Source organism: Porites lutea, chromosome 2, assembly GCF_958299795.1.
Source record: "Porites lutea chromosome 2, jaPorLute2.1, whole genome shotgun sequence".
In the NCBI taxonomy this organism is placed as follows: domain Eukaryota; kingdom Metazoa; phylum Cnidaria; class Anthozoa; order Scleractinia; family Poritidae; genus Porites; species Porites lutea.
In genome coordinates, this window is record NC_133202.1 from 11450018 (window position 1) to 11471725 (window position 21708).

General features: G+C 40.1%; 2 protein-coding genes across 2 annotated transcripts in view; both read left to right on the plus strand.

Moving 5' to 3' along the window:
- Window positions 1-21708, plus strand: part of LOC140925624 (uncharacterized) — a 62859-nt gene that overhangs the window by 28629 nt on the left and 12522 nt on the right. The gene's annotated exons all lie outside the window — the stretch shown is intronic.
- LOC140927292 (microfibril-associated glycoprotein 4-like) lies at window positions 357-15239 on the plus strand. The gene is made up of 5 exons (XM_073376913.1): window positions 357-447; window positions 3311-3594; window positions 4352-4466; window positions 4779-5159; window positions 14980-15239. Exons 1-5 carry the CDS (start codon window positions 357-359, stop codon window positions 15237-15239), a joined length of 1131 nt encoding a protein of 376 aa, XP_073233014.1.

Sequence of the window (21708 nt, forward strand, 5' to 3'; positions counted from 1 at the left end):
CTCATTTATAAAGATTGGGAGCTCAGAACCACCTTAAAGGGTCTTCCACCTTGCTTAAAGGGTCAAATACGAAATTAATAAATTGAAAAAAGGATAAAATGGATAAAAAGCGATAAGCTTACATTTATCTGTAGATTTATCATTTTTATTCAAAGGGAATCCTACAGTTGGAGCTGACTTGAATAATTTTAAAGACATTAAGTACATGCTGATAAATGATTAACTAACTAATAAAGACGTCAAGATGTTTAACTGTTGACTAAGCCCGCGGGTGACTTTTTCTTTTCTTTTTTCTTTTCCATAATAACTGTCCCACCGCAATCGGGAGCGGTTCATTCCCCCTCAAGACCTTCAGTATGGCAAGTCGTTTAGCAGTGTTAGCGCTCTTGCTGGTTTTTGCTGTTTTGGGAGCTTGGCTAAACTACGTTGCAACGGCTCGCGTCGAAGGTGAGGCCGGTTTACAGATTTAGCTATTTTCTTTTTCAGGATTTTTCTTTGCCAACATCAGCTATAACCTTTTTATTTGTGTCTTTAGCAGCGAAGATCAAGATTTGCCATTATTTCAGCTATTATATACACAAAATGACTTTGTGCAGGGGCACCGAAACAATGCGAATATAGTTCAAAACCACTTAAACATAGCATTGTTAAACGTATTTTAGTATTTAAACGGTAGATAGGCATATTTTTATCCCCTAAAAAATTTTTCGTCTGTCGAAAATTATAGGGATCAAAACTTACCTTTCGAAAATTTCAGCCAGAAAAAAAAACTCCTGAAAATTCTAGGCGACCTTTTTAGGGTGAAAATCCGTTAAAAATGGGCAATTGTACCAATTTTTAGATGTTCGAAAATGCTAGGAAAGCTAGGCAAGCAAGACATTTTACAATAAATGTTCCGAAAATTCTATATCTCAAATCGTCTTCCGAACACATATTTTCGGAAATTGACGTTGGTTGCCCCTGCTTGTAAGATCGCAATTTAATTCATCGCTTCATCTCTAGGAGATTTAAAGTTGACAGATTTTGTCCACCGCGCCGACGATTGAACCTCCACCTGAACCGTTAACCCTGAGTTACAAACAACTTAAGAATATTACGAAATCAATACGAATTTTTCAGTCGGGCTTAGGTTAAGTTGTAGATATGACTTAACACTCAACGGAGATTTTGCCATCACGGGAGAATCTTTAAAATTTTCGCGTTCAAGTACATCACATAACGGACAGTTATCTAAGCAGTAATTAAACTGCATTTTCACCGTAAAAACATCCACTGTGCAAAGGATATCGAAATTTGAGTAATAAAACTAGTACAAGTTCTCCAAAACAAGCAAAAATGTTTTTAATTGTTTGTTTTGTTTTTCTTTTTTCCAAAAAGCTTTACGAGAAAAGCAACCCCTGCAATTGGTCAGGAGTTGAAATATCATTCCTGATATATGTTACTCGCCAACGTTCTTTCTAATCTTATAACACAGTGTAAACAAATTTAAATCGTCTTTAAATCGGAAGCTCGAAAAGGCCACACACTAGTGGTGTTTTCCCGGTTCCCAATATTTGAAGAGAAAGCCCAGTAACGGTAGAATGCTGGCGGATGCTGGCGGAAAAGGTTTAAACCCCGAGGTACTCCCAATTAAATGACCAATACGGGGAGACTCCGCCCGAAAGGGACACCTTTTGTAGCGTAGGGATTTCACTATAGTTGAAGTATATGAAACGGGAGGGAAATCTGTCACTTCGGACAGTAAAAGAGCTAACAGGTGCATTTTCTGGTCTATTTTTGTAATTTATTCATAGCGGAGTTCTCGCGTGCGCGAAGCGGAGTTCCATCGGTAAGAAAATTTGGTTATCTATACATCTAAGAAATTTGGGTCTAAGAAAATCATCAGTACGTTCGTCCATAAGTACCTCAACCCACTCGTGTAAGCCGGGATGAAATTTTGCATTCAAAGCACCTCCCACGCGTTTTAGTCGGCATGGCCACCCGGATCCTTAGAAAGAATAAACAACAAAGACAACAAAGCCGATTCTTTCTTTCGACTAAATTTCAATGTCTACATTGATGTGGATTACAGAGAAAAAGCTAGACTGAGAGATAAAAAACAAAGGAGACCAATTTCGTTGGGAGTGGGAAAATATGAAATTTTTATACTGGTAGTGAGAAAATGAGAAATGCTAGCGGCCACCGAGGTGAAAATGGTCATGAGCGGCAGTGAAAAAAAAACAAAGGGACCAGAAACACATACGACATTTGCTCCATAAAACGCGTTACTAGGAAGTTTCTGGAAGTTTCACGTTGTAGTCGTGCAAAACAACGACAAAGAAATGTAGAAAAAAAAATTGTGCTGCACCCAGCAAAGTTGTTTTTTTTTTTTCCGAAGTAGACTTACTAATTTTATTTTGGCCGTTTTCGTTGCCGTCTCCGCTTAGCATTACACGATTTTATATTTTGTTTCAGTAAACTATAAAAATTAACGAGAGCTTCGCTTTCAGCCCTAGCTAAATCTGTAATAATATATTATTTTAAAGGTAGCACATTTACGGCAGTCAAAAGGGAGACAAAATTAACGTTCTAAACTAGATTTGTGAAAGGGGTACAATTTTTTCAATAGAGGGTATTTAAAAAGGGTACCCTTTCTGGCAAAAATGCTATTTAAAAGGGTAAGGGGTTGGATCGGAAGGAGCCTTTCCGTATAAAATTTCGTTGCGTACCCCCAGGGTCTGAACAGTTTTGAATAAGAAAACGCATTTCATGCAGGATTAATACAAAAATGGAATTGGATTATAAATGAGCGCGAGTAAAATTTTTGCACTGGCCCATTAAAATGTCAAGTAATACTGGCAACATTTTCGTTCAACCTGTCGCAAGTTGAAAAACGTTGTTGCTCTTATTTCCACCTTCGCTCGCAACTTGTCACGCAACAAATTTCAATGTTGCAAGTTGCGGCAACATATTGTCGCGCAAAGTAGGCCTGAGTTCTACTATTTGCAACAAACTTTCAATTTTATGTTTTGCGTCACAACTTGCTATGCTTCACAACACTTGTGATTGGTCAATTTTCCGGCACCAAAAGCGCGGGAAAGATAATGAGTAAGCGCGCGCTTGACCTCGGGTAAATTTTGGGTAGGAAATAATTATAAATGGCCCGTTAGGACGAGTGCAATTTTCATTCTTTGAGAATTTTACAGGTCCTCCGCATTTCTTGCAAATTACATGAGAAAAACCATGTGATTACTAACTAATATACATACCGTTATTGCAGTGCTATAAAGTCAATCAAATTCTCTCTTAATTATATCAATTTCTGTTTCAGGAACCTGCGGACAAAACAACCGACGCATCACATTTCTGACACCAGTCGGAGGGTTTTACCTTGAAGGACACGTGTTTTCAAATCATTCTGTGGAACTAAACCTAGACTGCCAAGACCAATGCGCCCTTGCGAGGGAATGTGTTTCATATAATATTGGTCCAAAGATCAATAACAAGATGGCCTGTGAACTCAGTAATTCAGATCACTTTCAGCACCCAGAAGATCTCAAACCAAGAAAGCTAGGACTGGATCTACAGAGGGACAAAGGTATGATCTATAAATTTGTAATGTATATAACTTTTTTTCTTGTAATAACTTTAATAGTGTCACGAGTCAACAAAAAGATTGTTGTTGTTGTTGTTGTTGCAAATAATGTTATCAAGTCAAGATGAATTTTGAACCATTTCCACTATCATGTAGGGGTTGATTTATGATAATTCCAAGCTTCTGAGGATAAAGATGATAAAAATGTCGGTGTTGGCGGTATATGCAATTTCCTATAATTTATTTTAAATTCTAAATCTCCTCTTCGGATTGGCTGCAATCCGCCTTTTGAATTTTCATAATTACACTTTAATTTAAAAACCTGGATGATTTATGTCCATTTTTCCGCTATACATAATTTTGTGTTTGTATTATTGGACGCTCGACGACGGTCGCCTAACTTACAAAAAAAATTATTAAATAACCTCGCACACCAAAAAGAGAACAGTTTTGGGAGTAAAGAAAAGAGTTCAAAACTTAAGGCACTAAAAAAAGATGCAGTTGAACTTCCATTAAGTGCCCATTATTATTATTATTATTATCGACTTTCGGTTTTTGTTTTCGAGCCTTTTTGGGCTGCCGGTCGCGCGGGATATCTTTTCGTTCCAAAAGCGCTATTTTTTTCCTTTCATTTACGTTTGAATTAAAATTATTGCATAATTCCAGCGAAAGAATAACGCAAAGGTTTAAATAGGAATAGGGTTAATCGTAGTTCATCATAGCCTAGGAGAAGCTGATTTAAATAAAAATTCATTGAAGCTGCGTTTCTTTTAACAGAATCTTTGTGCCAGTCAGCCTTGCCTGAACAACGGAACGTGCTACATGGGATATACCGAGAAAAACTACGTTTGCGCTTGCACAGCTGGTTTCAAAGGTGAAAACTGCGAACAGGGTACTCTAATCCCATTGTTGTCACCTCTGTTAAGCGGCCATCAGGCACTTGACCGACTATTTTTTGCAAGTTTGGCTTTATTTCAAGAATATGATAAAGGAAAACAGTCCGAGATAGAAGTTGACGACCGATTGTGGACCAGTAATGCTGGCCCCGTCGCGTGTTTTTTTTTTTTTAATAAGGTAATATTTCTGCTAAAGATTATGCTAATTTTTGACGAGGTTATATGACTAACTTCTAAGTCACACGTCTTTCATATTGCATTAAAGTGTTGAGGTTTCGAAGCGCTGTCACTGCATTCGTGTTTTCCAGTTTACAGAAATTGTGCTGAGCTCTATGAAGCCGGTTTGCGAACTAGTGGTGTCTACACTATCGACCCTGATAATGCTGGAGCCTTTGATGTGTACTGTGACCAAAAAACAGCCGGTGGGGGATGGACTGTGTTCCAAAAGAGACTGGACGGCTCGGTTGATTTTTATCGTGGCTGGGACGATTACAAACGAGGCTTGGGAAATCTGAATGGTGAATTTTGGCTCGGACTAGAAAACATTTACCGACTGACAAAAGAACAAAGTAGGCTTCGGGTAGACCTGGAAGACTTCGAAAACCAAACAGCTTACGCTGAATACGACTCCTTCGGTATTGGTGATGAACAGAGCAAGTACAAGCTGGGACGTCTCGGACAATACGCTGGTAAGACATAATACTACACAGGAGCCTATAATGGGCTCTTGTACTACATTAATGATGAAAACCATAAAAAGGGGTAACGTTTACGTTACTATTTGAGAGGCCCCAGTTAATCAAAATTTAAAAACTTAGGGACGGACCATTAGAAAACTTATGGGGGGGGGGGGGGAGGGGGGTGGGCGAAGTACAAAAAAAATATTCGCGCAAGGGAAAATTAAATGAAAAAAAATTCGTGCACGCCAATTAATCCTAAAAAATATTCATGCTACGGCCGAAGAAAAATTCATGCAAGGAATTTGATAACGGCTTCGCGGGGTGTATCGTAGCAGGTTAGATTAGGGACTATTTTACGGGTCGGCAAAACAAGAAAACCACGGAAAACCAAAGGTGACGGTTAACGGTGATTTAATTCCAAATTGCAAAGACCAAAATCTATAGACCAAGCAGATTGACCGTAAACTGAAATAACAGTACAAAAATCTCTATCAATTTGGCGAAAAGGCGATACTGAGACAAATAACGCGTAATCAACAAACACAAGCTTGAAAAGGTAATAAAGCGATTCTATAACGATTGGGTCGATAATAAGACGGTAAAATCTACTTAAAGGCTACATAGACTGAAATTAGACAATAATTCCATAAATCTGATGTTAATCCTTGTACTATAAAGCAAAAATGTGGGCGTTGCTCTAACAGGCGTTCAAATCCGCTTTTCGCTCATGAAACAATTATAAATCAATTAAACTTAAATCTGTATACTTGTACAGTAACATTCGTGTACTTTTACCCACTGACTAAAGAACAAAACTAAACAATATAACAAAAGAAATCACTTACATATCGGTTCCGCTTGTACCAAAGGTTAAGACAAATCACAAAACGATGTCACGACGCGAATTCTACTTGACTTTTCCTGCCCAAAAGGACGCTAACGCGCGCTTTTATACCCGCGTGGGGACGCCGAAATATCTCATTACAAAACTAATAGAAAATCAGGTAAGCATTGTAACTGCTCTAGTAACTAGGATCAAAGCATGAAAATCACGAAATCAATGAAAGGTATTGTTCTTATGTCTTGTCCTTTACATGGCCCCCCTGAAATCATCACATTATTTCACTAAATCAACTAAATAATCAACTTAATGTTCATATAATCATGTTTTCTTTTCAAAGTTCAGTTCAATGTTCAAGGCTCCTCGTCGGGGAATTACCCCCGGAACTCGCTTAATTCTTAACTTGCATCAGCAGTACCAGCTGGTGGATCGGTTGGTCAAAGTACCGTAATTGACAAGTTCTCTTTCCCTTGGAATCAAGGCAGCTATCCGCAAGAACTACCTGGACTTTACGTACTTGCCCATCTGCACTAGGGTAAACAGCTGATACACGTGCTAACGGCTAAGCATTACAAGGAAGGTTCTCATCCTTCATGATTACAACATCATCCACTTGTAAATCTCTGCTTGTGCGTGTCCACTTCCGACGTTCTTGCAAACTAAGGAGGAACTCTTTTCTCCAGCGCGACCAAGACTCGTTCGCTAAATGTTGGACTCGCCTCCAACGCTTCCTGCAATATACGTCTTCATGGCACCTGGTGGAGCAAGAACAACTTTTGACTTCATCTTTAGCAGGTGGTTCTGGGTCAAAGGACTTGGAGAATCTGGGTCTGAAATCTGAGTTACTGTCAAGGGTCGGCTGTTAACGATCGCTTCTGCTTCACACATCAGAGTCCTAAGAGACTCGTCGTCTAATTGTCGCCTATTATTGTTTAACAGCGATGAGAGAACGCTTCGAACGGTTCTTATTTGGCGTTCCCACACACCTCCCATGTGACTCGTTGCTGGGACATTCATTTTGAAGCAAAACCAATCGCACTGCTCTTCTAATAGCTTTGCTTTAATTCTTTCTTGGTCTATTTCACCTAACGCTTGTGCAAGTTGTTTACGAGCTCCTACAAAGTAGGTTCCCTGGTCACTTCTTAGCTGCCGGATGGGTCCTCGCTGACTGATAAATCGTCTAAGGGCGTTGATAAATGAATCTGTGTCGAGGGAGTTAGATGTTTCAAGGTGTATAGCCCTCGAAGCCATGCAAGTGAACAAAACACCATGACGCTTCAGCTCCTTCCGGCCATCTTTAACGATAAAGGGACCAAAATAGTCGACGGCGCCGTAGGTAAAGGGAGGAACTGCTCCACATAGTTTCTTGCACTTGACACAGGACGAAATAATGCTACTGACTACAACTGAACCACTTATTATCCAAAATCCATTCGATCGTACTTCATTAAGCGTCATGGTCTTGCCTTGGTGACTTGTGCGTTCATGAAAATACCTGACAATGAGCGTGGTAACGTGGCTATTTCTTGGTAGTATGATAGGAAACTTCATGTCATCTGACAGACTTGCACGTCTGAGACGTCCACCGACTCGCAAAATTCCATCATCATCAACAAAAGGATCGAGCTTGTACAATGAGCTGTAAGTCTTTATGTTAGATTTCCTCTGTTGCGCGAAGACTCTACTGTTAGGGTCCGGATTCTTTCGCTTTATCTGCTTCAAGACGTCTAACTCGTCCTTGAATGCGCTTGTCTGTACTGCACGAATGATAGCGCGTTCTGCGCTCTCTAACTCAGTGACTTTTACTTCTCGCGTCAACTCTTCTTTACAATGCTTCTTCTGTACTCGCGCTCTTAAACTTCTTACGTAATGTGTAACCAGAGCAATTGCTCGTTTCGCGCGATACCAGTCAGAGAAATACCTCACTCCCTCACACAGGCTTGTTTTCTCTGAATCGATTTGTGTGGTTGCCATGGTAACATGTTTCTTGACTTCGGGGTCGTTATTCTGGAGATCAAAGGTACCTTCACTGTGATCCTGGTTTATTGGCCACTGGTCTTCAGTCTTCCAAAGAAAGGCAGGTCCGTTGATCCGACGAGAATGTAACAACTCTTGAGACTTTACACCTCGCGAAGCTTCATCTGCAGGGTTCTGTTTTGATTCGACGTGGTTCCACTGTTCAACTGAAATGCTATTTTGAATTTCTTGAACTCTGTTAGCCACGAATACATGAATCGCCTACTTTCATTGCTTATGTATCCAAGGACCACTTTGCTATCTGTCCAAAAGTACTCTTGGTCAATGTGATAACTCAATTCCCGACGCAACTGCTGGCTAATCCTCAAAGAACAAACAGCGGCGGTGAGTTCCAGTCTCGTTACGGTCACAGGTTTCAGGGGGGCAACTCTCGATTTTCCCATGACTAAAGTGCAGTGAATCCTTTGCTGCTCATCAATCATTCTCAAATAACTAAACTGACCGTAGCCTTTTACGCTTGCATCTGAGAAGTGGTGGAGTTCAGTGCGCACAACAGGACCAAAGTTCTTGGGCTTGTAACAACTCGAAATTGAAATTTGCTGCAAATTTAACAGGTCTGCTCTCCACTTCTCTCACTTGATCTTTACATCGTCAGGTATCGGGTCATCCCAACTTACATCAAGGCGGCATAACTCCCGAAGTATTGACTTCCCGTCTAACAAGAGCGGAGCAACGAAGCCAAGTGGGTCAAAAATCGAACTTATCGTAGAAAGTATTCCTCTCCTAGTGCACGGCTTGTCCTGTAAGACGATGTTAAACTGAAAGCAGTCAGACTCAATACACCACTGCACACCAAGACCACGTTCTAAGGGAAGCGAATCGAGGTCCAAATCGAGCTCTTTAACGCCATCTGCTTTATCTGACTCTGGTATTCTTCTGATGACGTCTTTACTATTCGACACGAATTTATGAAGGTTGAGACCTCCACTCTTGCACATTTGCTTCACATCTGAAATGAGCGTTACAGCTTCATCGATTGAGGGAACAGACTTGAGACCGTCATCAACGTAGAAGTCATTTCGAAGACAATCTGCGGCAGCAACACCAAATTCACTTTCATAGTCATTGGCAGTTGACTTCAAAGCAAAATTTGCACACCCCGGCGATGAAGTGGCTCCAAACAAATGAACGGCCGTTCTATATTCTTCTGGTTCTCTAGTGACGTCACCGTCCTCCCACCAGAGGAATCGAAGTAAATCTCTGTGGCTTTCGTCTACTCTGACTTGGTGAAACATGGCTTCTATGTCGCACATAAAGGCGATGGATTCTTCTCCAAAGCGGCATAGTACCCTGGTTAAGTTGTTTGTCAAGTCAGGGCCTTGAAGCAGGTGATTGTTTAAAGATTCGCCTCTATGTTCCGCCGAGCAATCAAAAACTACGCGAATTTTATTTGGTTTCTTTGGATGGTAGACGCCGTGGTGCGAGGTATACCAGACATTGCTCCTTTCTCACTTGTGCATGTTTGGTACCTTCTCTGCATAGCCATTTCCAATGATATTTTTCATAAAGTTCACATAGTCCTCTCTATATTTCTGTCCCTTTGGAGCTTGAAATCTTCGTTTCAGGTGATTAAGTGGGCGGAGAGCTGTCTCTCTATTATCAGGCAGTTCGATGCGCTCGGTTTTCAATGGCAACGGAAGCTCGTAATGGCCGTCTTCGCACTGATGAATTCCCTGCTCGACTATTTCCAGAAATCGTCTATCCTCTTTAGACAAACCATGCCTTCCGCTGTTTTTCGTGATCTGAGAAATCTAGTTCGAACATCTGATTGATCTAATATGGATTTATCAACTCCTTTATTTTTCCTTTAAGCAGGAAACTCAATCGGCTCTCACGATCTCCGGGAACTCTTTCTCTCGCTAGGGTGCGATGTCATGTGGAATTCAGAGCGTGGTCTTCCAAAGAGCTGCCGAGGTCGCGACAGGTCCCACGATAGACCATCCTAACAAAGTGCGAATCGCATAAGGATCTTCACTTGTGCCATGCATAACCTCCTTTGATTTAATTACCTTGGGAAAGTTACAACCAATCAACAAGCCAATTTCTGCGTCCTTTACGTAGGTCGGGATCTTATCGCGTATTCTCTGAAGGTGCGGCTACTTATCCGCAACTTCCGGTGTCGGGATTTGGTCTCGTCTGGATGGAATGCTTTCTCTGGCGTACGCTTTAGGTAGCTCAACTTGGACATGTCCGTCAAGTCTTTGTACAATTAGACCATCCATCCTTTCTACTTCCAACACTTCACGACCAAGTATGGTTCTAAGGTTCAAACTGGTCTGAACACCCTCTATGCCGAGTTCCTCTTTCACTCGGGTGGTAACGAAGGTCGTGTCTCTTGCATCGTCTAGGAGTGCGTATACCTTTATTTGCTTTTCGGGATTAGCCTTGTGAAACAGATCGACCAAGACTATTCGACAATTGGTGATCAAGCTTGCGTTGCCCGGGACTGAGCTGTGTGCCGCGCTAATCGCGTTTGAATTTGATGATTCGGGAGCTGGCTTGCTTTCACTCCTGGCTTCCCTTTGAGGCTATTTCTTCTTCGGTTGAAGAACGCTCGATTTTGCTTTCGTGTCTGGCTGTGGGTTGCTGGATTTGAGTTTTACTCCATGGAGGAGTGTGTGATGGCAACTTCCGCATTCTTCACAAGTGAATCTTTCAAGACAACCCGCTGACATGTGACCCCTTTTAAAGCAGCCGTAACAAAGTCCCTTTTCACGAATGACATCACTGCGCTGGTCTACTGACTTCTTCAAGAAACTGCTGCATTTAACGAGTGAGTACTGGCCTTCGCAGAGAGTACAGGGCTGATGCGATTTCTCACTGGCGATTTTTGATTCCATGGGCAAGCCTCCGGTCGCAAGGGACGTTCCGCTAGCTCCGTCAACGCCTTTGCTCTTTGGTCGAATTTTCCGTCCGAACGTCGGTTGGTTTACTGTCACCGTCTTATTTCTTTCTTTCTTTAGCGCGTCTGGTGAGAAAATAGGGTCGTTCGCTAGTTCTGCTTCTTCCTTAACGAACTTTACGAAGTCGCTAAAGGTGATAATCTTCTTTGTTTTCCGTTTGTGCTTCATGGGCGTGCCTACACCACTTAATGCCAGAATAGGAAGGAAGCTTAGCACTGATCTGAAGGAGTGTTTGTGTTGAGTCAAGATCTCCCATAGACTTAATTGTTTTCATCGCTTCTTCACATCGCACAAGAAAGTCAGAGAACTCCTAGACACCACTACTATTTCCGTCACTGATCTGCGGCCATTTTCTAAGGCTAGACTTATACGCTTATGCCACATTCACTGGATTTCCAAAGCGGTGGTCAAGCAGTTTTCGGGATTCTTTGTAAGCGCTGTCCGAACTCATAGCTAGATATCCTTTCACAACTTCGTTCGCCTTATCCTTAGTCTACTTGTCTAGGAAGAAGAGACGATCTCTGTCCAAGGACCCATTAGCGGAAATGATGGAGTCAAAGGCAGTTATAAACGCTGGATACTCGAATGGATCTCCAGAAAAGATAGGCGGCTCTTTTACTGGAAGATGGGTAGTCTTCTGCTGACTTATTATCATCGAACTTAACTCTGCTTGTTTTGCTTGAAGGTTAACTATTTCGCGCATAGTAGCGCTGATATCTGGACTAACGTACGGCGAGGATGAGAAAAACGGTTCTGGTCGCAGAATCTCGGGAGACTATGGTAAGTTACTTGGGACGAAGGGAGGATCGTTCGGGTCCACAGGAAAATCTCTCTCATTCTTAAAAACCTTTCGGGACCCGTGCCTGGTTTGAGATCTTGTTTCACGCTTTTGTTTTCTTCCTTAGTTTGTCTTCATCTATTATTCTTCTGATTGTTTCCTCTTCGGCATTCGCAATAGCCATTTCCTTTTCAAGATGTAATTTATTTCTCTTTCTTTATCGAAAAGTTCCATTTCGGCTGGTAACTTCGCTGCTTTAGCGACTGCACGATGAGACGAGGAAGATCGAGAAGACCTGACAGACGACTTCCTACTGTGCCTGGACTTCTCGGATGGGAGTCAAGTGGATATTTTCTCCAGTGCCTGAATGCGCTCGCAGATTCTTATCCTACATTCAGTAAACTCTCGATCACGGATACCGAATCATTGGTAGGAGGCGTCTTTTTCTTCTGGCGATTCCAACAAATCATCGTACGCCTTTTGCGCGTCATTAAACTCATCTTTCAAGCGATCTAAATAATCCCTCTCTGACCTGAGGCTAATTGTTCAATTGTTGTCTCAGGTAAGTCACGTATTATATTGATCCTCTCTATCTGCCTTTTCAGTTTCGCAAGCGCACAATCACGGTTAGCTTGTTTAATCCCTAATTGGTAAGTTTTTCCTTTTTCCGTCATTTTTCTTGTGCGAGGAGCTTCAAAGAAACGAGAAACGAAACTTCGAGGGGTGTATCGCAGCAGGTTAGATTAGGGACTATTTTACGGGTCGGCAAAACAAGAAAACCACGGAAAACCAAAGGCCACGGTTAACGGTGATCTAATTCCAAATTCCAAAGACCGAAATCTATGGACCAAAGATTGACCGTGAACTGAAATAACAATACAAAAATCTCTATCAATTTGGCGAAAAGGCGATACTGAGACAAATAACGCGTAATCAACAGACAAAAGCTTGAAAACGGTAATAAAGCGATTCTATAATGATTAGGTCGATAATGAGACGGTAAAATCTACTTAAAGGCTATATAGACTGAAATTAGACATTAATTCCATAAATCTGATCTTAATTCTTGTACTATAAAGCAAAATTGTGGGCGTTGCTCTAACAGGCGTTCAAATCCGCTTTTATTTTCGCTCATGAAACAATTATAAATCAATTAAGCTTAAATCTGTATACTTTTACAGTAACATTCGTGTACTTTTACCCACTGACTAAAGAACAAAACTAAACAATATAACAAAAGAAACCACTTACATATCGGTCCCGCTTGTACCAAAGGTTAAGACAAATCACAAAACGATGCCACTACGCGAATCCTACTTGACTTTTCCTGCCCAAAAGGAGGCTAACGCGCGCTTTTATACCCGCGTGGGGACGCCGAAATACCTCATTACAAAACCAATAGAAAATCAGGTAAACATTGTAACTACGCTAGTAACTAAGATCAAAGCACGAAAATCACGAAATCAATGAAAGGCATTGTTCTTATGTCTTGTCCTTTACATTTTTCAATGGACAAAACCCTGTCACGACAGTTGTTATTGCACTTGGTACTGTAAACTACTATTGTACTTTTCTGCTGACCATGCTCAAAAGACCAAATATGGTCTCTTGCAAGCCTTTAGCAGCTCCCGATTCCAAGCCTCTGATTAACGCAAATTACTTTTAAATGTCAAGTGGCAAGTGTCGGGAGAAGACGGCAAATAACGAAGCCTGTTCTTATTATGCTTGGGAGAAAGTGTACGAAACATGTTAACCAACTTACAAAGCTTCAGGCGAAAGAATCGTCGATCCTGGCTCTGTAAGTAATGTAGTTTCTTAGCTCGTTGTTCGACAGGCCAGTGGCCTTTATCTTTGCCCAAAGAGAACTCAATCTGATCTCGTTTTTCTACTTAAAACTTGATCAAAATTCTCAAAAAGTCTGGCCTTTTGCAGGTACCTTTTTTGAATAGCTTGCCCAGCTTACTCCATCCGCAGTGAGCTGGTAAACTGCTTACAATAATGTCATGGGGTAACTCAACCGAATATAATCGAAATTGATCTACATCAGTAAGAGGATTAAGTGAGATGGTGAGGTATACAACTAGAGGTCATGTGGCTGAAAAGAGTTGGTCAACTGGTGCTACCAAGGCGACGACTGAGAAAAAGCTAGCTAGTGCAAACCCCATTTATTCTGAGTCGATCAGCCAATCTTACTGACATTCCTTTTTGTGTGAATAAAATTTTGCTAAATGGAATTGATCTCGTTTTAAAAGGAACAGGGCAGTGCTTGGTTTGTTACGGAAACGTGACGGATATAAGAAACTTCCCGTTTCCGTCGAGTTTACAAAATACAGTCGACTCCCGATAACTAGCTATAACTCAAACCTTCAAGGGAAATCGAAAAAAGGTTCGAATTACCGGGAGTGCGAAGAAAATAGCCGAGAGTAAGATAAAAAACAGTTTCTACTGCACAGTGAACATTTTAATCACATTTAATTGTAGAAATGTCAAGTGAAAATTAAAAGATACTTTAAGATTATAAATCAGAACGTAACGTAACAAAACATAGCCTAAATAGAGCATGCGTTTTACTCTTTTGAGAGGAAAAGCTGCTTCACGTTAGCCTGTGACAATCTACAACACGTCAATAGGAAATCCAAAACATGGTTCGAGTTATCGAGGGTAAAATTATATAGAAAATGACCTGAAGGGAAACGAAAATTGGTTCGAGTTAGCGGGATTTCGAGTTATCGAGGGTTCGAGTTACCGTTGAAGGGTAAAATTACAGTGAATGTATGACGGAAATCCAGGGGAAATCGATTTTGGTCCGAGTTAGCGCGAGATTCGAGTGAGCGAGGGTTCGAGTTATCGGGAGTCGACTGTACAGAAAAAGTTATTTCGTCTTGTGAAACGCTCTATATGTGAGCTGTCTAAAGTGTAACTATTATGATAGAAATGATGATGACTAATGGAACTGCATTTTATTCAGGTTATATCCGGAACAACTGTGTAGGCTAGAAAGTTTCACCCGTTTACCTTCATGATCACTTACAAGGAAAAATTACGCCAAGTCATTGTTCAGATAAAATAACTAAAGATTAAAGAGTGTGATAAGTAGACTGTAACACAGTTAGGGTTAAATGCACTATTTGTAACGGTAACAATGCCCGTTTTACTTATTTGGAGTGCTGCTACTCTCTCACTTTCCCGCCGAAACGTCTAAAGAAAGGTTATTTAGGACCATTAATAAGAATTTATGGTAAGAAACGAGGTTCTTGTTTATCTTTTTACGAACTGCTGGTGACTCTCTTGCCGCATGGCATCATAATATGTCATTCTCCACCAAAGATCAAGACAATGACCAAGATCCTAGCGGTAGCTGTGCCATTTCGTTTGAGGGAGCCTGGTGGTACAATAAATGTCATGCCTCCAACTTAAATGGTCGCTCTCTTAATGGGAATCACTCCTCTTATGCCAACGGTGTAAACTGGGGTGGTTGGAAAGGCCATCATTACTCCGCCAAACGGGCTGAAATGAAACCAAACCAGTAGAAGCCTAATCCGTACAGTTGAGCCATGTATACAGACACTGAAGGGACAAAGCAACTACTATGGAGATTTCCGTTTTAAAGAGGTCACCACGATAACGCCACTTGTCACATTCAAGACTCCGCTGATAGCTTTATATGTAGCCTGAACATGTAACAAGCACTATTGAGGGCGCTCAGAAGGGCTCTGGTACTCGCAACCCAAAACCCGCCTGGATGACCCAAATAACGTCTGTTGCTCACAGGCTAGTCTTAAGTGTTAGGCAACGAAATAGTACGTCCATTATTGTTTATAAACTGTATCTAAATTGATTAATGTACAGTAGTGAAACACAGAAGGCCATTTATTCGAAAACATAATGTAAAATAAAACGACGCGTCTCGGATAAGATACGTCGCTTACACAAGACTCTCATTTCCAGTTTCAGTAACCTGCCTCCCATAATAAAATAAACGGTTGCGCCGTTAGCATGTAGCATACTATAATGATAGTTTTTTTCAAACTTTATTGTTTGCTTTTAACTAAATCTTTTCTGCTGGTAATCTCTTGTCAGACCTGGTGATAGGGATAGATGTGCTTGGTCAGTGCTTTGAATTGTTGCTGGCGAGACTTTCAAATTTTTCGGGTGGAAGAATTTTATTTTTTTTTCTTTTCTTGCTAGAAATTCGGTGCATTTTTTGCGCTTTTCAGCAAGTTGTATATCACATATGTGTTCATTTTAAGCTGAAATTACAATAAAAATGCAGGTGAAACAGCATTCAAATGCCACATGTGTTTCTGTCTTACCTTTATTAGTTGCGTTAGTTGTCAGGCCTATTTTAAGGTTACAGTGTGCTCATACACCTTGATTTTACATATTCTTTGCGCCCGACCATTGATGAATTTTCTGCAAATTCTTATCTAATAGATTCCCTACGATTTTCTGAAGTTTAATTTTTTATATTTCATTCCCCAGGTTAGGCTCTTTTTCGTGGGAAAAGGAAGCCTAAAATTTCTGGGTTCGAAAATGTGATGGGGAGAGGAATCAAAAAAATTCTCACTTTTGTAAAACGTTTAACGTTTTAAAATTGGATCTAAAAATTTTTGGTGAATAAATATTGAAGAGCTCAGTAATTTCTAAAAGAATCAAGTTCCCCTAAGATGACCGAACAGATACAAATTTTATAGCTTCGCTTAGAATGCATTTTTAGATATCTAAAAGTAATCCGGAAGCCTAAAAAGTGTTTTCAATACATTTAGAAGGAAACCGGCTTCGTTGGGTACCTCTGTATAGTTAACGACTATCTTATATGCGGACACCATAGTAGGTTTAAAATCCAGTAGATTTTGCATATATTCACCTTAGTTCTGGCTAGAAAATAATCGGTTCCATTTATCTTGAAGGCAACTGAAAATACCCTCTTTGAACGGTCGGCATGCCGTTAGGAAACGTCCTCCAAAGTGGGGGTGTTTAAAAAGGGACCTTTTCTTGGTAGTGGAGTGAAAACGGTGGCTTCATCTTTGGGACGGAGACACCCGTGGTTGAAGTAAAACTTTCTTAGTCTGCAGTGTTTTTTCTGCTCCCTTTTCCCTCCTGAAACGGTTCTTCTAAGTTAGCATAAACAAATAATGAAATTTTGTCAAAATAACCCGTACTCCAGTCAACGATAGCCTCTGGCACACCGGCCTCTATCCAAACGTCAAATTCTCTACAATCATATATTAACCTATCGTGATCGCGTGTGTGTTACGCTAGGATAAATTCTGCTCATAAAATGACTTATTCTGCCTGCCGGCAGTGCTCGTAAAAATCGCTTATTCTGCTCAAAATTCTGCTCGGACACCCTTATTCTGCTCTAATTCTGCTCGGTATCCGAAAAAATTTTAGGCCCTCCGGGCCGTATTCAGTTTTTTTTCGCAAATGTAGAAGGGAAACCTGGGCCTTACTCCTAAAAACTAACTGGATAAATCATTATGCGTAATGTGAGTTTAATGTGAGTGCGTTGTAGCTATTAAATAATCAAATTATTCACAAGGCTTATTTTTCCATTTGTTTTTTACTGTAGTTTTAAACTTTTCTTACCTCTGAAGTATGCATATCATTAGTGCCGCTGATTTCCCTTATTCTGCTGGCAGAATGCTCGCCTCAAAAATCGCTTATTCTGCTGGAAATTCTACCGGCAGAATTTATCCAAGAAGCCTAGTGTGTGTGTGCTCCTATTGCCGAGATCCGGGAAATATTTCCTTATGGAATCCGGAATATTGGAATTCGGAATTCAGCTCAAGGAATACGATTGGAATAGAATATAAGTTCTATTGACAAGGAATGCGCAATCCAGTTCCTGGAATCCAAGACAGTCCTGTATTACAAAAGCGCTTGGTGACCAGCGGAGTAACACAAGACTAGTGAGGCGTTGTAATGCCTGCCACAAATCTACGCCTTTTGAAAAAGCTTTTGCTACAAAGGTTTCATCTAAAAATTGGATTGCCAGTTTTACAAGTGAAGGGCCTTACAAGAATGGTCTTAGATGGAGAAGGCTTGCAGAGCAAAGTCACTTTAAACGATGGCTATAAAATACCTCTCTTCGGTCTTGGAGTGTTCAAGGCTTTGGGTGATGATGGAAAAGACGCCGTGAAGTTTGCACTGCAGAATGGATACAGAATGATTGATACAGCTGCTCTCAACGGGTAAGCATGTAACATTCAATCATGTGATTAAAGAGAAAACTGAAACTAATGGACGTCGTGTAAATCGTCCGAGAACATCTGATTACCGTTGCATGAATTACCGTTAGTATTGCCTATAGTGAAGTTACGCAATAGGACGGGAGAGAACCGTGTGTTTAATACAGTACCGTTTAAAAGTAAGTTGAAAAACTATTGCGAGTCTCGATTCTCGACTCGATTCGCGATTCTCGATTCCATCCTCTTGCCAAAGTTTTGAAATGGTCCCATTTTATGTTATGACCAGTTGACGTGGCATGGTCACGCGCTTCTACATTTAAATTCTTGTTGTTATTCACTCGGGTATTCAACGGTTTACTCAAGATGTATGTTGGAACATACGAAACGTCGAATTAAAGTCTTTTTTCTTTCCAGAAATGCGTTTATATTTCTTCATATTAATCACCGCAGTTTGCTTTACGTTTCTTCTTTTCAAAACTAAGATGGCCAAAAAACAAAAGTATCTACGATTAAGTTTTCAAAAATCACAATTTCAATCCGAATTAATCTACTTCTTCAAGTTTGTCCATCCGAGCATTCTTTTGTATATGTCACCATGTGTGATTTTTGTATCTTCTTTGAATGTTTTGAGCTGTAATATTTATCTTTGTCGCAGTTTAGTGGTACTGTTCCCACTGACGGAATTTCGATAAATTTCTTGACACAGCCCCGCTAAGAAGTACATTATGTTGCCCAGTATCCGGCCACTTCAGTTAGAGTATTACAATAACTTTCCTTTCGTAGCCGCAAGAATTCTGAAATTTGGCCCAGAGACAATTTATTTAGTCCTTAATATCATAATGACGTTTTTGTTTTTGCTCAAACAACAAAACTCTTTTCTCTTAATTGTTTCTTCCACTCCGGCCAGTGTTGTTAAAAATTAGTGCCAGTTCAGCAACAGAACGCTGAAGAGACCTCCTCAGCGAAATAATTAAGCACCTGTCTTCAACTTGTAGGGGAAAGCCAAAATTTTAAAGAAGTAAACCGGAATAAGCTCCGGCAAATTGATACAAAAGAGAGCCGTCTTTGCTCGGTGGCCTGAAGCATCAGATTTACGACAATATCATCCTTTGCCGTCTCACGCTAAGCATTGTAAAACCAAGAAAAAATTCTTGTTGATTTAAGAAATGCGAAATAATAAAGTATTTCCGAAAATGGGCAGATTATAAGTAAACATGCTGTAAGGAACGTGTCCGTTTAATTAACACAAAATATGTCGTTCTGATCTGATAAGTAAACTCAACTCAAAATTTCATTCGCGTTTTAGTCGAGTTCATTGAGCTTTTTAAGCGGTTCTCTCAGCTTTTGTCGTCGTATTTTGGTTGTTTAACATTGGCCAAGAAAATAAATGAAGAAGACATGCAGAGAATGAGTTTTAACACGTACTCGGAAAATACAAACAATATAATTGTTGTGTCTATTTTCACTAAAAGACCAAACTTATAAACCTTAAACACCAATGCAATTTGTCTTAGACTTCATCGAAGATTAATTTTATGCTTCAATAGACGTCATACTCATGCCAAGCGCTATTGTTGTTCGCTGTTATGTACAAGGTTTAGCATTTGCAGTCATTATATTTGGTGCCTGTGAGGAGAAAAATGACTGGTATCTACGTTTGAGTTCAAACTAGTCATTTTCACCGAGGGAAGATTCACTCTACAAAGAATTGAAGATTAGAAGTTGAACAACTATTACTGACAAAACTTCCAAAACAAGCTAAAATGGTTAATCGTATTTTTCTAAAAAAAAACTTTTCAGGAAAAGCAACCTTTACCTTAAATTCCAATCAACACAGTTAAAAGATCCTTTTTAAGTTACAGGCCAACTTTTTTTCATTAACTATTACAGAGAATAAACAAAGTTTAAACCAAGAGTAACTGGGAAGTTCGAGAGGCCCTACCGCGTAAAATTAATGTTTTGTTACTTCATCATCCGACTGACCCTCTCGCTGGCAAACTAATTTAAAGAAAAGGATGACGAAAAGACAATTTAATTCCTTTTTAAAAATCCACGAGTGATTCTTGAATTAAATTATAAAATAGTCTTTCGAAAAATTGAAAAATCATATTTTCACTATATACTACGAAAATACGAAAATCCATGTGTACTGCAGTGCACAAAAGGGTAGTTATTCTAGCTAGGAAGTAAACGAGAAAGAACCTAGAGAACCATGCAGTCATCATCTCATTTATAAGGATTGGGAGCTCAGAACCTATCTTCCACCTTAAAGGGTGAAGTGCGAAATTACTAAATTGAAACAAAAGGATAAAATGAGTAAAAAGCGATAAGCTTACATTTATCTGTAGATTTATCATATTTATTCTAAGGGATTATCCTACTGTTGCAGCTGACTTGAACAATTTTAAAGACATAAAGTATGCTAATAATCAGGGGCACCCAACGACGATTTGGTCCTAAATGCATTGAAAACACTTTTTAGGCTATCCAGAGTACTTTTAGATATCTAGAAATGCATTCTAAGCGGGGCTGTAAAATTTGTATCTGTTCGGTCACCTTAGGGGAACTTGAGTCTTATCGAAATTACAAGAGCTTGAGTATCATTTTTCCGAAAATTTTAGATGAAATTTGACGTATTACGAAACTGAGACATTTTCTAATTCCTCTCTCCATCACATTTTTTAATTCGAAAATTTTAGGTTTTCTTTTTTCTATGAAAAATAGCCTTACTTGGGAAGAAAAATGCGAAAATTAAACTTCGGAAAATCGTAGGAAATTTATTAGACAAGCTTAGAAAATTGTAGCTGAATGGAACGGTGATCTAGAAATTTTTAGCCGTCCTCAAGTAAGAGAAAATTCTAGGCAATATTTGCTTCTCGGAACAGATATCGATATTTTAAAGAAAACAGTCGTTGGGTGCCCCTGAATAATAATAATTAACTATCTAATTAAGACGTCAAGAGGTTTAACTGATGACTAAGCCCGCAGTTGACTTTTTCTGCTTTTCCATATAATAACTGTCCGATCGCAATCGGGAGCGGTTCATTCCCGGCCAAGACCTTCAGTATGGCAAGTCGTTTAGCAGTGTTAGCGCTCTTGCTGGTTTGTGTTGTCTGGGGAGCTTGGCTAAACTACGTAGCAACTGCTCGCGTTGAAGGTGAGGTAAACAGATTCAGCTATTTTTCAATTTCAGGCTTTTTCTTCGCTAACATCACTTAACCTTCTCATTTGCCGCAAAGATCTTCTTTGTAATTATTCCAGCTATTATATACACAAAAAGATCTTGTAGGGTCGCAATTTGTCATGAAAGCTTAAAACTGAACAATTTTGTCTGGCGCGCCAACGATGACCAACTACCACCTGAACCGTGAGCCTGGAGTTATATACAACTTCAGTATGTTACGAATGCGAATTTTTCAGTGGTGCTTAGGTTAAGTTGGGTTAGATCTGTAGATATTAACTTAACAATCAACGGAGATTTTTCCATCACCAGAGAAACTTTGAAATTACCTTATTTGACGGACGTCTTCATTCCGGACCCGTTTAAAACACACGCTACGCCAGTGACTGCGGAGTTGCTATAAGTAAGGCTATGTTCACAAAGTAGCGGATAGCATTTCTTGCCGATACGACAAGCTATGCGATATAGTATGAACAGTTATTCGAAATGTGACTCTCCACTTTCGAGGCGGGTAGGCAAGGCGCAGTTTCGCCCCGACACAGAAATCGCGCCGAAATCACCGTTCTTATCTGGTATGGTTTTCGTGCCGGCGACAAACGCTTTCCGGTATAGTGTGACAAGCTGTTT

Coding starts and splice junctions, on each gene's coding strand:
- LOC140927292 (XM_073376913.1), top strand. CDS start 357: ATGGCAAGTCGTTTAGCAGTGTTAGCGCTCTTGCTGGTTTTTGCTGTT. Junction 3,595..4,351: donor AAGGTATGATCTATAAATTT/GTAATGTATATA, acceptor TTCTTTTAACAG/AATCTTTGTGCCAGTCAGCC. Junction 5,160..14,979: donor ACGTCTCGGACAATACGCTG/GTAAGACATAAT, acceptor TTATCTTTTTAC/GAACTGCTGGTGACTCTCTT.